Genomic DNA, 16,771 nt, shown 5'->3' with positions numbered 1-16,771 from the left:
GGCCGTGTTTGGGTCCAAAATGACGGGACTGTAGGAGACCATCTCCTTCATTCGTTCCCACACTCTAAACTTGAGGTTGCCCACATGCTTGACTTCGTCCAGCAGAGCTCCTGAGAGCAGTTTGGGCTGGTCGGGTAGCTTCTGGATTTTGGTCATCGTAGTCTGGAAGTTCTTCATGAAAGAAAAGGCGTCAGAGGTCAGCTGCTCTCCAACATCATCACTGACTTTGAGTCGTACCATAGTGTGCAAGTAGAATTATTTGCAGAGGAATTTTATCAATTGTGCAAAAATAAGGAAACATTTTCATATATTCAGACAAATTTGGCCAGTCGGAAAGATACTTTTTGTACAATTCAGTGTTTGAAAGAGACTCAGAGAATGCAAGTCAGGGTCAACAGCTCCCTCTCGGAACCCAGATTGATAAGCACAGGCGCCCCACAGGGCTGCGTCAGCTCCCCGGTCCTCTTCACGTTGTACACAAATGATTGTGTGACATCACACCTAGAGAACTTTATCATTAAGTTCTCTGATGACACAGCTATCATCAGCTTGCTGCAGGCCGGCGGTAGCCCACTGGACTATTTCTCAGAAATAGAGAAATTTGTCCAGTGGTGCGACCAGAATCATAGTGTGCTCAATGTGGGGAAGACAGAGGAGGTGATATTTGATCCAAAAACTGTTGGTGACCACAGGCCAGTCGTCATTAAAAGTAATCACAACAGCCAGGTGGGTTCATATAGGTATCTGGAGGTCCACATTGACAACACACTCAGCTGGAGAATACATGTTGGAAGTCTCTGCTCCAAACTCCAACAGCGTCTCTATTTCCTACGCAGACTTAGGGTCTATGGAGTGGAGCAGAGGATCATGCTGTTGTTCTACTGGGCTGCATTGGAAAGTATCATCAGAAACGGCATTGCGGCCTGGTACGGCAACCTGACTGTGCAGTCAAGGTCACAGATTGCCGGTCTGGTGCGGACTGCCATGAAGATCATGGGGGTCAGGAATCATCCTTCCCTACAGATGCTTTATGAGCGGTCCGTCACCGGACTGGCACAGAAAATTGTTACTGACCCGACTCACATTCTCCATCATGAGTTCCAGCTACTGCCTTCCGGCAGGAGATTCAGGGCCCCCAGAACCAGGCTGAACCGCTACAAGAACTCATTCCAGCCGACATCCATCAAACTGCTTAACAACCAACATTAACTCAGTACAATAAGATATATGGTGCAATGTTGTATGTGTGGAATATATGCTTAGATAATATATATATATATATATATATATATATATATATATATATATATATATATATATATATATATACACACTTCTGTGAAGACTTCTGGGAAGTCTTCTACTTATTGCTGCACTTCTTATTTAACTTTAATTTTATGTCTTTTTATTCTGTTGTTTCTTCTTTACTGTAACTACAGCTGGACGGAGTCCAGGAAAAAGTTCCCCACGGGGAAAACAAAAGTATATCGTATCGTATCGTAACTTCTCTGGATTATTTGGACGCTGCTGTCCTTTTTCTAAACTCACGCTGGTCAGATCTTCAGACAGACCGAGTCCTGGATTGGCCGTGTTTGGGTCCAGAATCACGGGACTGTATGAGACCATCTCCTTCATTCGTTCCCACACGCTGAACTTGAGGTTGCCAACATGTTTGGCTTAGTCCAGCAGAGCTCCTGGGAGAAACTCGGGCTTGTCGGGTAGATTTTGGATTCTGGTCATGGCAGTCTTGAAGTTCTTCATGAAAGAAACGGGGTCAAACGTCAGCTGTTCCTCTGTGCTTCTGATCTCGTCTGACACAGCGACCATGTCTCTGCTGAGAGCCGCAATCTTCTCCATCTTCATCAGAGTCTTCTTTTGCTCTTCCTCCCTCACAGCAGACAACCTGGCCTCCTCCTCAGCCTGTAGGAAGCAACAAAGCTCCTCGAAATCCATCTTAATCTTGCTTTACACCTGCTCCCTCTCGACCGTAATGTACGTCGCTTGTTCATTGCAGTCGTCTTCAGTCTTTTCTTTGCGTTCTGCAGGCCGTCCTGGAGTTTCTCTTTGTGATCTTTGTGAACTTCAATGAGGGGACATACCTTGTGGCCATTGTGGTTTTTTGCATCTCTGCAGATAAGGCAGACAAGCTCCTGGTGGTCCACACAGAAGAGTTTCAGTTTCTCCTTGTGCAATCTACAGATGACCAAGGGTTTCATCTAGAACAGAGGTGGGCAATCTCGTTCCTCGAGGGCCGGAGTCCTGCAGGTTTTGGAGGTTTCTCGCTTCCAACACAAGCTGATTCCAATTAACAGGATCGTTATCAGGTTTATGCAGAGCTTCCTGATGAGCTGATCATATATCAGCTGTGTTGGAGAAGGGCAACATGCAAAACCTGCAGGACTGCGGCCCTCGATGCCCACCTCTGATCTAGAACCTTCGCAGAAAGTTTTACTGAGAACCCTTTTATATTTCAAGGGTTTCATAGAAAACATTCCTTGATTATTTGAGGTTTCTGATCGCTTGAGGTTTCACTTCAATCCAGCTTGTAATACAAATTCATACAGAGGGGATCACGTGTGTGAATCACCGCTGATATGTCACACCTGTTTCGAAGAGGGCGGAGCGTGTAATCAGTAGCAAAACTGGCATTCAACTCCCACAGGTGGCAGAGTGGAACTGTCACTTGCCTACGATGCAGGTTGGCATGGATTTGCTTCCCCGCCTGGGAGACCATGTTTGTATGTGTGCATGTTTGTGTGAAATAGATATTAAAAATAGAAAAATGACTGGTCTTTTGTTTTAACTTTCAAAATGCAAACACCAACTTTGAAATCCATCCATCCATTATCTGAACCACTTGTTCCTCAAAAGGGTCGCGGGCAGTGGTTCTAGACAGTGTTACCCCAGAAATACATGCGCATGCGCAGAAACACACATATACAACATGCGCACACTTGTATTTCAGGTTTCATTTTTCGCATTCGCTGGCAAGTTTTTAGCATGTCACGTGAGTAGCATAGTTTAAAAACCAATCCTTGTAGGCTATGCGATAACAGTTTTTAACTCATTCACTCCCAGCCATTTTAAAGTGAAAGTACCACTGATTGTCACACCCACCTAAGTGGGGCGAAATTCGTTCTCCGCAGCTTTAGCCGGAATTAGGTCAAAAAGTGGCACAATTGACAATCTATGCTCGTACTGCTTGTATTGTTCTCGTTTATTTCCGGGGGGAAAACATGCAGCGTAAACAGAGCTGTTATGGAACTTACAGAAACGACTCCAGACACTACGACCGTCCGCATGTGAAGGATGTATTCTTTATTCGTTTCCCAAAGCCAAAACTTCAGAGAGATAAATGTGAACGTGGATCAACTTGTGCGGGCCTCTAAAACAGCAGTTTAACGCTCGCCAAGTGAGCCTTTCACCCTCATATATAATAAACATTTTGTTGGGGGCCATACATACATGCATGCTCTTACGATGACAATCCTGCTCTTGCCGGTGTTCCCGGTCACCGCCGTCCCAGAGGTAAGCAATTGTCTTTATTATTTATTTATTTTTGTTTGCCGTTTGTCACTACCTCGACTGCCGGACAACAATAATGAACGACGAGGAAAAATGCTAAAATGGCGTTGCCACTGTTGTTCGGACCTGACTTGCTTATTTTATTTTTTTGCCTTTCGTGCAGCTGTGACATAGATTAATATGTCTCTGTAGGGCTTTTTCTGTATTAAGAAAACTGGTTTATAAGCGGGAAGGATATAATAATTGAAAGAATTGAGGTATAGCGAATGTTGTTGGTTGTGCCCAAGAAGAGTAGAATTCCGATATATTTCTATCTGTTTTTTTCGTTTTGCAGCGATTAGCATTCGAATATAGCTAAGTTTCATAATTTTTCAAAAATTGTTTCAGTTTATTTTTATTTTTTTCACAAATTGTTTCAGTTTAAAACAGTGTGGAAAAGAGCTTTTTGCAACATTTTCCCTGGATGTTCTCTTATGCTCTACTGCCACCTGCTGCCTGTTTAAAAAAAATGCTCGGCACAGTTATACCAATTACACACAATAAAACACAACAGGTCTTGCACATGCATTAGGCTACTGCATTACACTTACTGTAACGTGAAAAACATTTTGATTCAAAATGTTATTTTTTTCCCAATGTAATGCAAAATAACAGATAACAAAAATACCTACGTGCGCACATCGAAGTGACTCATCAGATACACAGAGAACGGAGTCGGTTTGAAGTCAATCAGATGAAACATCTAGGAGAAGTGGGCATAAGGATGACTTCTGTAAATGGGCAAAAAATGGCCACTTACTGATCCTTTTTGCATATAGTGCTAATTGTTGGTCTTGGGCTCTTTCATATACCTCCAAATGTTCATAGATCTTGCTGAAACGTACAACCGGGGCTGCTTTGTTAAAAATATCTAGGGGGTGCTGTGAGTCTTTTTGTTTTTTTCTCGCACACTACACTATAAAATATTGCAAATTGTAACAGGCCAGGTGTGTGTACCAAGTTTCAGGAGTTTTCGTGCATATTTAGACCCTCAAAATCAGCGTTGCTTTCTTGGCGAACAGCTCATTGCCACGGCAACAAATATTCGTGAAAACTTTATGTTGTAACATCATGAACGCCTAAACACTTTTATGAGCAAATATGAGGCAGTTCTGGTTAACCTGCTTAGAGAAAAACGTAGAAGAAAAAAAAACAGTAGGTGGCGCTTAACCTTGCTCCGCAAGATGAATTCTCGTGGTATTTGTGAGTTCACAAACTCCCGAGAATACATCTTGTACCGAGCCTGTTGATTTCCACCGATCCGAACCACATAATTACAGAGCGACATTGTGTTTGGGGCGTGATATGCAGCTGTGACCAAACCAGGAAGCCAGTGCCGACGCCGGGGTAAGAAAACAAACCTAACATGGACGAATGGACGCTGCAATTAATTCTGTTCTCCCTTTGACCAGAACAAATCCGTGGCCATGATTGGTCAAAACAAATGTGTACAAGATGCCACATCGTCCAATCAGCTTGAAGTATTGTACAGAATGCCCCACCTTTCCCGAGCTAATCACAGGGGTGCAGTCCCAGATTGCTCCTTTGAGTGAATCACAATATCAATCTGGCTATTGCCAGGTTAGGTGGCACTACCACTACAATGAAATAGAAGTTTGTAGATGACAAGTTTATAATATAACATTTTTAGCCAGGGCCCAAGTGTGTGCAAAGTTTTTGTACATGTTTAAGTCCCAAAAAATGTGATTCATTTAGGAGAAGAATAATTTGTACAGATACAATAGGGTCCTCACTATGGAGGACCAAAACTGCCTAAATTAAAAAGTAAATAAATGATTAAATAAATAAATAAATGAATAAAAGTGACAAATAAAAATAGATATAATAAATATAATTTTAAAAATTCAATACAAAATATAAATACAAATGGAAATAAAAACAACAACAAAAAATATATATCCCCTAAATAAATGAATAAAAGTAAAAAAATAAATACAAAAATAAAAAACGAGATTGATTGACCATTTTTGGATTCAAAATGAAAAAGTGAAGACCAGAGAAGTCAAATTAAAATCATTTTACTCATGTATTATTTATTAGGATTATTGTGCTCTTCACAAGCAGGCGAAGCTCTGCCTGCCCCAGCACGCATTCCTGCAGCGGCGCACTCACCAGCAGTGCAGCAAATCTCTGCTGCAAACATACCTAAATTTGTCTGTGCAGGAACCATCATTCAACCCTAAGTTTGGAAGAAAAACATGTTGAAATACCACAGCGACCGATCCTCAGCTAACTTCAATCGTGCATCTTCACTCACCTTGTCCCGAGTAAAAGACACAGTCCCCACTGCCATCGGGCTGAAAACTAAAATCAGATTGAAGGAATGCTAAGTCTACTTGAGTACCATCAGTCCAGATGAAGTCATCGTCCTGGAACACAAAGTCACATTTTGGGACTCAAAAAACTCAAATTAAAATTGAAAAAGCATTTTTGTTAACTTAATGAGTTCAGGGTGTGCTCCAGCACCCCCCGCGACCCTTGTGAGGACAAGCGGTTAAGAACATGGTTGGATGGATGGATATATACACACACATACATACATTATATATATACATATATATATACATATATATATATATATATATATATATATATATATATACATACACACATATATATATATACATACACACATATATATATATATATATATATATATATATATATATATATATATATATATATATACATACACATATATATATGTATACATACACATATATATATATACATACACATATATATACACATACACATATGTATATATATATATATATACACATACACATATATACATATACATATGTATATATATACACATACACATATATACATATATACATATACATGTATATGTATATATATACACATACACATATATACATATGTATATATATACATATACATATACATGTATATATATACATACATATACATACATATATATATATATATATATATATATATATATATATATATATATATATATATATATATATATATATATATATATATATATATAAATATATATATATATATATATATGAAAATAAGTATTTGAACACCTTTGGAAATTCTACCAATTTGAAATCACATAGGCGTTTGAAATTCTCCTCATAGGTCTACTAAAATAAAAATCCTGAAAATCACTTTGTATGATTTTTAAAGAATGTATTTGTATTTTAGTGCTGGAAATAAGTATTTGAACATGTGCCAATCATCAAGAAGACTCAAAGACCTGTTACGGTGCCTTCAAAAAGTCCACCACCGATCCACTTATTAATCTAACTTAGCTTAACCTTTTTGAGGTTGTAAGGTGCATAAAAACACATGTGCACCTCACGGTCTGTCAGACTACAACGGCTACCATGGGCAAAACCAAAGACAAAATAGTAGACCTCTCCACAAGGGTAAAATGGGCTATGGAGCAATTGCCAAGCAGCTTGTAAAAAAAACAACAACAACTGTTGTGGAGCAATTGCTAGAAAAAATAATGATGACTGTCAAGGTGCCTTGGACTGGGGCTCCATGCAAGATCTCAAATGTGTGGGGTATCAGTGGTGCTAAAAAAGGCGATGAATCAGCCCAGAACTACACAGGAGGAGCTGCTCAATGACCTGAAGAGAGCTGGGACCATTATTACACGAAGACGTCATGGTATAAAATCGTGTATCGTACGCAAGGTTCCCCTGCTTAAGTCAAAACATGTCCAACCTCCTTTTAAGTTGGGCAAAGACCATCTGGATGATCCAGAGGAATCATGGGAGAAAGTCATCTGGTCAGATGAGACAAAAATTAAAAAAAATTGGTTTTAACGCCATGTTTGGAGTAAGTAAGAGGACCATTCCAGGAACACCATCCCGACTGTGAAGCATGGGGGTGGAAGCGTCATGCCTTGGGGTCGTTTTCTGCACAGGGAACAGGATGACTGCGCCGTATTAGGGAGAAGATGAATAGGGCCACGTATTACGAGATTTCGGCCAACAACCTCTTTTCCTCAGTCGCGCATTGAAGATGGGTCGTGGTTGGATCTTCCAAAATGACAACGAACCAAAGCACACAGCCCGTATAATCAAGAAGTGGCTATATAAGAAGCATATCAAGGTTTTGGAGTGCCCTCGCCAGTCTCCAGACCTAAAACCAAAAGAAAATCTTTGGAGGGAGCTGAAACTTCGTGTTCCTTAGTGACAGCCCCAAAACTTGAAGAGATTGAGCAAAGAGCTGTACATACGGAGGAGTGGGCTAAAATTCCTCCTGCATTGTGTGCAAACCTGTTAAAGAACAACAGGAAACGTTTGACCTTTGTTATTGTGAACAAAGGCTTTTGTACCAAATAATAACCTTTATTTTCTCTCTCACTCTCTCTCTCTCTCTCTCTCTCTCTCTCTCTCTATATATATATATATATATATATATATATAAATATATATATTAGAGCTGTCAAATGATTATATTTTTAAATCAGATTAATCACATCTTAGAATTTTTATTAATCGCTTAATTAAAAAGGCTTTTTATCAACATTTTTTGCCGGCCAAATTTAAGGAGCACATGTGTTATTTTTTTCTACATTTAATGAGGACGTCTTCAATATTCTTTGATCCACTGCACACACTCATCCTCCTGTTTTTCTAATCAGTTAATTACTTGCATAATTTAAAATTGAAAAAAAAATTACCCCAATAGTTTGACACAACAAACAAATATTCTGAATGTCATACGCAAACATTTATTAAATGCTTTACTTTAATGCATGTAGTTATGTTTATTGCTCAAACAACCTGTGCTACCTTTATCGGAACAATACACTGTCGGCTAAGGGATCATCTGCGGTCAAAATTAAAACTGATTAATCTGTGTTCATACATGATTAATGGGATAATTTTTTCAGATTAATTAATTAGTTAACGCTTCAATTTTGACAGCAATTATATATAAATATATATATATATATATATATATATATATAAATATATATATATATATATATATATATATATATATATATATATATAAATATATATATATATATATATATATATATATATATATATATATATATATATATATATATATATATATATATATATATACGGTATATACACACACATGCACATATATATTTGATGCATCATAATTATTATATTTATTATTATTATAGTCCTATAGGTTATTGAGTATTGTTTACTCAGTACCAAATACTGCATATTGTGTATTGAGTACCTTGTGTCGAGTATTGTGTATCAAGTATTTGAGTACTGGTCAGTGTTTCACCTCAATTGCATCATGAAGTCCAATCCAGATGTTCTCGCTAGCAGCAATGCCAGAGTTAAAAAGCAGCCCAATAAAGGAAAAGACTTCCACGAAATTGTGCAAGGACACCAGATTCCCACCGAGAATGTTGCAGACACTCTGATGGGAGAAAGGCGGAGTGAAAAAGTTGCCGAGACACGGCTGCCGACAAGATATTTAGTATTCTGACTCAAGTTTTCAATCGCCAGATGTGGTGGAATCGCCACTGTCCCAACCTCGGCATCGGCAAAGGTCCTCTGGTCGTCTTGGTAGATGAAACAGCGACAGTCCAAGCGAATCCAACCTTGAGGGCAGCTTTCGTCTGCAACATAATTGACTGTTGGACCAACAACAATTCCTTCTTTGCTTTGAAAAACTATCATTTGGCTACCAACCTTTTGCATGAATGATACTCTTCGACCACTGAGGAGGAGGAGGAGGAGGAGAAGAAAAAAAAAGGCACATTGTTAAGATGTGGTTTCAGAACGCAATTTACAAGTACTTGTGGTGGCTGACCCTGACCACTACCTGAGGGCTGTCATGGAGAAACAATCATGCCTCCAACTTCCGGCAAGAGACTTTCAGTAAGAATTTTGCTATTTGTTTGTTTTATGGGAACTTGTTGTGATGTTGACGGTTGTACTAATCAGCAGAAGAAGTCAAATATGTGACTATGACTATGATTCTGACAACTACGTTTCTGGAATTCTGATAACGACTATCCTGCTATTTGGATTTGGCAGTTTTCTGATTCATCGTAAAACACGGCTTGCTGGAGAGCGGAAAACACTCAGACTCAGGGGACGAGTGAAATGGTCCGACTGTATGTTGTCGCTGGCCTTTTTTTTTTTTTAAATGTCATTCTCCTAGCCCGCTACATTAGATGGAAGCGGGATTTAGATTTAGATTTAGATTTCTTTTTTAATTATTTAAAAAATGAAATCAATGCAAAGTATGTTTAGTCTAACACTAAACTTTGAAAAAGTGTAACAATTATCAGCCAGTTGTAAGTTTTACAACCTCATGAAGGACAAAGGAACTTCATTTCTTTGTCCTGGGCGCGCCAAGGTGGCGGTCGGGGACCAAGTAACGGTCTGTCTCCCCTGCACAAACAGGCAGGACTGCTTTTCCTTGTACCAAACCTAGGTTCTTTGAAGTCAATGTCTGCATAGATCGTAACACTCATTATGGTTCTTAAACAACTGTTGAGTATTCAATGGTAGTCAATTATATCTTGCTTTAAACATTATTTGTGCTGAAGAGACTAGCGAACAGTATAGAGTGCCAGGCTAAGCTACCTGTGGGGAAAAAAAAACAATGCAGTGCTAGGAAAAAAAAAACTGGGTGCAATTTTGGAACCAGCAGGACTATTTTAGTTTCAACCAGTATACAGATCAAACTCCACAGAATTACAAAAAAAGTTGTTCCACAGTGTAATTGACAATCATAAATGCAAAAAAAAATTATTCACAGCTTTTCACTATTTGCAGTAATTTTTAACAAATGTTCATAGAAATTTTAATGAAGCCACCTGTCAAGCCACCCTCCTCTCGTCCTGTCCTGTCAAGCAATCCACCTCTTGTCCTGTCCTGTCGAGCCACCCTTCCAGTCAAGTCATGTCCAGTCCTCATCCACTCGCCTGTGTCTACATGTTTTAAGAAAGTTCCTCACATAGCTCTTCATTTCTGTCTCCCTGCTGTTTCTCCCCGCCTTTGGGTCTACCCTCTCCCACGCACATCTTATCATGAAAATTTTTATAATATCATATAATGAGCATGAAATATTCACACTTGTAATAGCCAAATAGCAAAAATGAGTGAATTAACATTCATAAATTGCCATGATTTTTTTCCCCCAAGAAAAAACAGAAAAATCTAGCGAATGAATGGGGTTTTTGGGACTAACATGCAACATTTTCTCCCAAATACATGAATAGGCAACCGGCCAGTGTCTCAGTTTGCGGAAATCTGAACTTACGGCTCCAGTCCAGAGTTGGCAGTGGATGCACAGGAGGAAGATCCAACAAAGGGTATGTGCCATCTTCATAAGGACACAACAAGCAGAACAAGTGAACACTTTCAACAACCCAGGGAGCTTGCAGTCTCAAAAGATAGGCGTACGTGATGTTACTACTCTTGCAGTTGTGAAGATGGATGCGCAGGACGGCGGCGACCACGCCTTTTGTACCCAAGTTTGTCAACCTCAGAATGTCACGTTAATCATCCTTGCAGTCGGCTGTCGGTGGCGGCCAACTATATTGTGGGCGTCAGTTAACGCTTGCGAGTCTTGTTTTTTGTTTTTTTTTACCCCCAAAGGTTTATTCAAGGTCTCGCTCTTGTTCCGTTTGACTTGGGAACAACTGTAATTGAGCAGGTGCTAGCAGAGAAACCTGTTGGGCTGCAGAAGCTTGAGCAACGACACGATTTGGCCGTAACGTCATGCTATGTTCACTCACATTTCGCACAATGATGGGCACTGATTGGATTGTGTGTACTTACGTTACTGTGTTGTTTTCATTTTTGTTTTAGTCATTGATGAAATTGTCAGACACTTTTAGTAATTGTTATGTTCTCAATGAATGGCTTCTATTTTAGTTTTCGTTTAATTTTCGTCTGAAAAATAATTTTCTTGACGAAAAATATGACAAAAAATTTTCATTGACGGAATTATCACTGTTCCACTGTTGCTCAGTTATTTAATAAACATTTAATAAAATGTATATATATCTCCCCCACCCCTGTTTACAAAGTTGGAGTGGATCGGTATCAGTAATGAAAAAGGTGGATCAGAGCATATAGTAACTTGTACTGCTCATGCTATTCAAGGACAAAGCTTGTACTCTGGTTAATTTGTCTTAATATTACTTCTCCATAAGACATAGTTTGCAAGAATTGTGACTGGATTCTTATTATGCAACACAAAAAGAATAAAAATTTTAGACCATCTCTTAAAATTAAAAGTAGATATTTGCGTCCTACAAGAAACCCACCTACAAAAATCTTATTGATAAGAATTTTAGTCTCTGCCCCTTATAACAGTCCAACTTCCGGCAAGAGACTTTCAGTAAGAATTTTTTTTTTATGTCATTCTCCTAGCCCGCTACATTAGATGGAAGCGGGATTTAGATGTTTTCTCGAGACGTTAGGCAAATCTGACCAACTTGAACGTGATTGGACGGATTTTATGCAAAATCGCAAAATCGACTGTAATGTCATCATTTGCACAATTGATTAATGATGTCATTGATCGGATTCGTGAAATAAGGCAGCTCCCTTGTTCACTCCGGAGTCGTTATTTATTGCCACATTTATTTATTTATTTTTACTTTCACGCATGCGCAAACGTAATGCACACTTTGCTTATTCATGCAAAGGCTCATGGGGTGAAGGAATAAAGTGTATGGGAGTTGATACTTATTATAATTGCCAGGAAAAAATATATATATACCGGTAATCTGGAATTATGAAAAGCCTTGAGTTGGTCTGACAGCTGTTTTGAACTCATTTTTGGGTGCAGAATCCAAAGATGATGTTAAATTTGTGAGCTAGAGGATCCCAATTTTCTTTAAAAAATAAATAAATAAAATCAATGCAAAGTATGTTTAGTCTAACACTGAACTTAAAAAGTGTAACAATTATCAGCCGGTTGTAAATTTTACAACCTCATGAAGGACAAAGGAACTTAATTTCTTTGTCCTGGGTGCGCCAAGGTGGCGGTCGGGGACCAAGTGACGGTCTGTCTCCCCTGCACAAACAGTCAGCACTGCTTAAGTGTGAAACAAGTAACACTTTGAAGTAACACTTTGAAGTAACACTTTAAAAAGTGTCAGATTTACACTCATTGGTGTGGACACTTAAGCACTTTTTTCTAGTGTTAGATTTAACAATCTCAGGCTGTGGCTGTGTAGCTTTGTGTTTGCAGCCATTGCTCGTACAGACCTTTTGAAAGCTGCACGCCTCACAATTGTGACAAAAAAGCAAGTTGCCACGGAGCTGCTGATGGAACCAATTGGAATCAGCTATTCTTATAACAAGCTTTCTATAGCTCATCAGTGGAATGTGGCTTTTGATTTGAATCCTGAGATTAAAGTCAGAATTCTCATTTTAAAGTCAGAATTCTTAGAATAAAGTCAGAATCCATCCATTTTCTTAACCTGCCAAACTTTTTTTCTCTCTTCACTGGCTTTAATCCTTTTCCATACAATACAAACGTAAAAATAAAAGCAAATAGTCAAACTAACCAAAACAAGGAGAGAAAAAACAAACAAACCAAGAAGTAGTCACCAAAAATAAATAAGACAATTGTCCCAACACAAGTAATTGACTAATTCCCCCTCATCCTCATATTGTTTGAAAATCCTATTTTTATACAATATTTTAAACTGTCTCATATTTGTACGTTTCAACTCCCCAATAAATCTCTTCAGTAGCCTCACCCCGCATACTTTTAAACAAAAACTTTTCCTTGTACCAAACTTAGGTTCTTTGAAGTCAAGGTCTGCATAGATCGTAACACTCATTATGGTTCTTAAACAACTGTTGAGTATTCAGTGGTAGTAAATTATATCTTGCTTTAAACATTATTTGTGCTGGAGAGACTAGCGAACAGTATAATGTCAGGCTAAGCTGCCTGTGGAGAAAAAAAACAATGCAGTGCTAGGAAAAAAAAACTGGGTGCAATTTTGGAACCAGCAGGACTATTTTAGTTTCAACCAGTATACAGATCAAACTCAACAGAATTACAAAAAAAGTTCTTCCACAGTGTAATTGACAATCATAAATGCAACAAAAAAAAATATTCAAAGCTTTTCACTATTTGCAGTAATTTTAACAAATGTTCATAGAAATTTTAATGAAGCCACCTGTCAAGCCACCCTCCTCTCGTCCTGTCCTGTCAAGCCACCCACCTCTTGTCCTGTCCTGTCGAGAGACCCACCTCTCATCCTGTTCTGTCAAGCCACCCTCCTCTCATCCTGGCCTGTCATGGCGACCAGCCTTCTCTCGTCCTGTCCTGTCCTGGCGACCAGCCTCCTCACGTCCCGTCCAGTCAAGTCATGTCCAGTCCTCATCCACTCCCCTGTGTCTACATGTTTTAAGAAAGTTCCTCACATAGCTCTCCATTTCTGTCTCCCTGCTGTTTCTCCCCGCCTTTGGGTCTACCCTCTCCCACGCACATCTTATCATGACAATTTTTATAATCTCATATAATGAGCATGAATTATTCACACTTGTAATAGCCAAATAGCAAAAATGAGTGAATTAACATTCATAAATTGCCATGATTTTTTTCCCTCAAGAAAAAACAGAAAAATCTAGCGAATGATTGGAGTTTTTGGGACTAACATGCAACAGCTTCTCCCAAATACGTGAATAGGCAACCGGCCAGTGTCTCAGTTTGCGGAAATCTGAATTTACGGCTCCGGTCCAGAGTTGGCAGTGGATACACAGGAGGAAGATCCAACAAAGGGTATGTGCCATCTTCATAAGGACACAACAAGCAGAACAAGTGAACACTTTCAACAACCCAGGGAGCTTGCAGTCTCAAAAGATAGGCGCACGTGATGTTACTACTCTTGCAGTTGTGAAGCTGGATGCGCAGGACGGCGGCGACCACGCCTTTTGTACCCAAGTTTGTCAACCTCAGAATGTCACGTTAATCATCCTTGCAGTCGGCTGTCGGTGGCGGCCAACTATATTGTGGGCGTCAGTTAACGCTTGCAAGTCTTGTTTTTTGTTTTTTCTACCCCCAAAGGTTTATTCAAGGTCTCGCTCTTGTTCCGTTTGACTTGGGAACAACTGTAATTGAGCAGGTGCTAGCAGGGAAACCTGTTGGGCTGCACAAGCTTGAGCAATGACACGATTTGGCCGTAACGTCACGCTATGTTCACTCACATTTCGCACAATGATGGGCACTGATTGGATTGTGTGTATTTACGTTACTGTGTTGTTTTAATTTTTGTTTTAGTCATTGACGAAATTGTCAAACACTTTTAGTTATTGTTATGCTCTCAATGAATGGCTTCTATTTTAGTTTTCGTTTAATTTTCGTCTGAAAAATGTATACATCTCCCCCACCCCTGTTTACCCAGTTGGAGTGGATCGGTATCAGTAATGATCAGAGCATATAGTAACTTGTACTGCTCATTCTATTCAAGGACAAAGCTTGTATTCTGGTTAATTCATCTTAATATTACATTCTCCATAAGACATAGTTTGCAAGAATTGTGACTGGATTCTTATTATGCAACACAAAGAATACAAATTTTAGACCATCTCTTAAAATTAAAAGCATATATTGGCCTCCTACAAGAAACCCACCTCCAAAAATCAGAAGAAAAATTACTTATTGATAAGAATTTTAGTCAAGCGTACTCTGCCCCTTATAACAGTAGACAAAGAGGAGTCTGTATACTCATATATAAGAATTTATTATTTACGCTAAATAATACAATAACAGACCCAGAGGGCCGATACATTATTATTCAAATCCAAAAAACATAAAATCAGGGAGGCCTCAAGAGACCAAAGGAGAGACCGAGAAAAGGAAGGAAGGACAGACGAAGCCGCGTGAGATCCGCAGACACCAGCCTCCACCGATTCAATAACCTGAGGAGGAAACAGATTGTGTCTGAGTTTCGGTAGATGTTGGTGTGGTGGATCTGGCATGCATGAAAATCTCCACCAAAGAGGGGAGCCGTCGACCCCCGCCGGAACAGAGCAAGCGCAACACCTCAGGGCCCCCCAGGCCGCGTCAGCGCCAAAGGACGACCCCCGGGCCCCGCCAGGGCCACCGGCCGGAGAGCAAACCCAGGAGCAGGAGCGCCCCCCGCCCCAACACGGCCCGCGCCCCCGGCCCAACGCAGCAGGACGGGACACTGCAGGCCCACCAGGCACCCCACCGGCCCCCAACCCCCGCACCCCCCACGACCCCCCGCCCCCCATCCACCCCCGCCACCCACCCCAACCCAGCCCCAGCCGCCCCCACGTCCCCAATGATATTCCCACGCTCCGATCCACCCGCCACCCAAGCATGTTACTGAGTGTATGTGGTGCATTAAAAAAAATAGATAGGGCGGGGGGGCGGCGACACGGACAGGGGACCGCAGCACTGCTCTATACTGCGGCCCCCAACCGATGGCACCCCCACAAGCCCCCCCCCCCCCCCACACAAGTTGTGTGGTGTATTAAAATTGGAGGGGAGTTGTAGGGTGAAGACGGTGTTTCCACCCTACCCCACCCCCCAAAGTGTGTTATGTGCCCTATATGTCTATAAAAGTGTATTGTGCAAACCTAGTGTAGTGAGTTAAGAGGAGTGACCAGCGGGGCCCTCCCCAACCGGGCGGGGGCAGCAGGCGCACCGGCCCACCAAGCCCCCACCCACCCCACCAGGACCCCGGCGGGCATATGGGACCCATCCGGCGGGGCGATAGGGCTCGCCCCCCGGATACTGGGTCCCGCCCGAGGTGCCAGGACGCCCACCGGAGCGGGGCGGGCACGACACCAAACCCCAGCCACCCCCGCCGGCCCCCGTAGCACCGAGACCCGGGCCATGGATGGAGCCCCCGGCCCAGGTGAGGGGAAGAAAGGCGTACCGGGGAGGGGGAAGGGTGGGGGGAAGGGGACGACAAGAAGGGCAGGGGGCAGGGGGCAGCGGCAGGGACGCAAGGAGAGGGGGAGAGGAGGAGGAAGGGTGATGAGGGAGAGGGGACAGGGAGGCGGAGGACGGGCGGGGAGAGGCGAGTAGGGAGAGGCAGCAAGGGGGAGGAAGGGGGAGGGGAGAGGGAACCACCGGGCACCCCGGCGGCCCACAGGCCCCGAACCGCGTCGCCAGGCCCAGAGCGACGGACCGCGCCGGAACGGCGCCGCCCCCGACACCAGGGAAAGCCCCGCAACGC

At 41.3% G+C, this 16,771-nt stretch overlaps 1 protein-coding gene and 1 pseudogene across 1 annotated transcript; both read right to left on the bottom strand.

The window, feature by feature from the left end:
• Positions 1-371: 371 nt before the first annotated feature.
• Positions 372-2,216, bottom strand: LOC147157166 (E3 ubiquitin-protein ligase TRIM35-like; annotated as a pseudogene).
• A 3,371-nt stretch (positions 2,217-5,587) lies between these two features.
• On the bottom strand, positions 5,588-11,058 carry LOC147157165 (galactose-specific lectin nattectin-like). Its single transcript, XM_086064651.1, has 6 exons — positions 10,855-11,058; positions 9,273-9,300; positions 9,114-9,199; positions 8,860-8,997; positions 5,843-5,954; positions 5,588-5,764 (listed from the first exon to the last, which is right to left on the bottom strand). Exons 1-6 carry the CDS (start codon positions 10,921-10,923, stop codon positions 5,694-5,696), a joined length of 504 nt encoding a protein of 167 aa, XP_085920777.1. The 5' UTR covers positions 10,924-11,058; the 3' UTR covers positions 5,588-5,693.
• Between the last annotated feature and the right edge of the window lie 5,713 nt (positions 11,059-16,771).

Source organism: Leptonotus elevatus, chromosome 20 (assembly GCF_054856555.1).
Source record: "Leptonotus elevatus isolate MCC_2025b chromosome 20, RoL_Lele_1.0, whole genome shotgun sequence".
NCBI lineage: Eukaryota > Metazoa > Chordata > Actinopteri > Syngnathiformes > Syngnathidae > Leptonotus > Leptonotus elevatus.
Note: the sequence above shows the minus strand (reverse complement) of the source record. Positions and strands in the feature narration are given on the sequence as shown.

Bases quoted from the DNA above. Each gene is read 5' to 3' on its own strand.
- LOC147157165 (XM_086064651.1), bottom strand. From the start codon at position 10,923: ATGAAGATGGCACATACCCTTTGTTGGATCTTCCTCCTGTGCATCCAC. The intron at 8,998-9,113 runs GTTGGGACAGTG...TTCTCCCATCAG, and splicing joins GGACCTTTGCCGATGCCGAG to AGTGTCTGCAACATTCTCGG. The intron at 5,765-5,842 runs GTGAGTGAAGAT...TTCCAAACTTAG, and splicing joins TGTCTTTTACTCGGGACAAG to GGTTGAATGATGGTTCCTGC.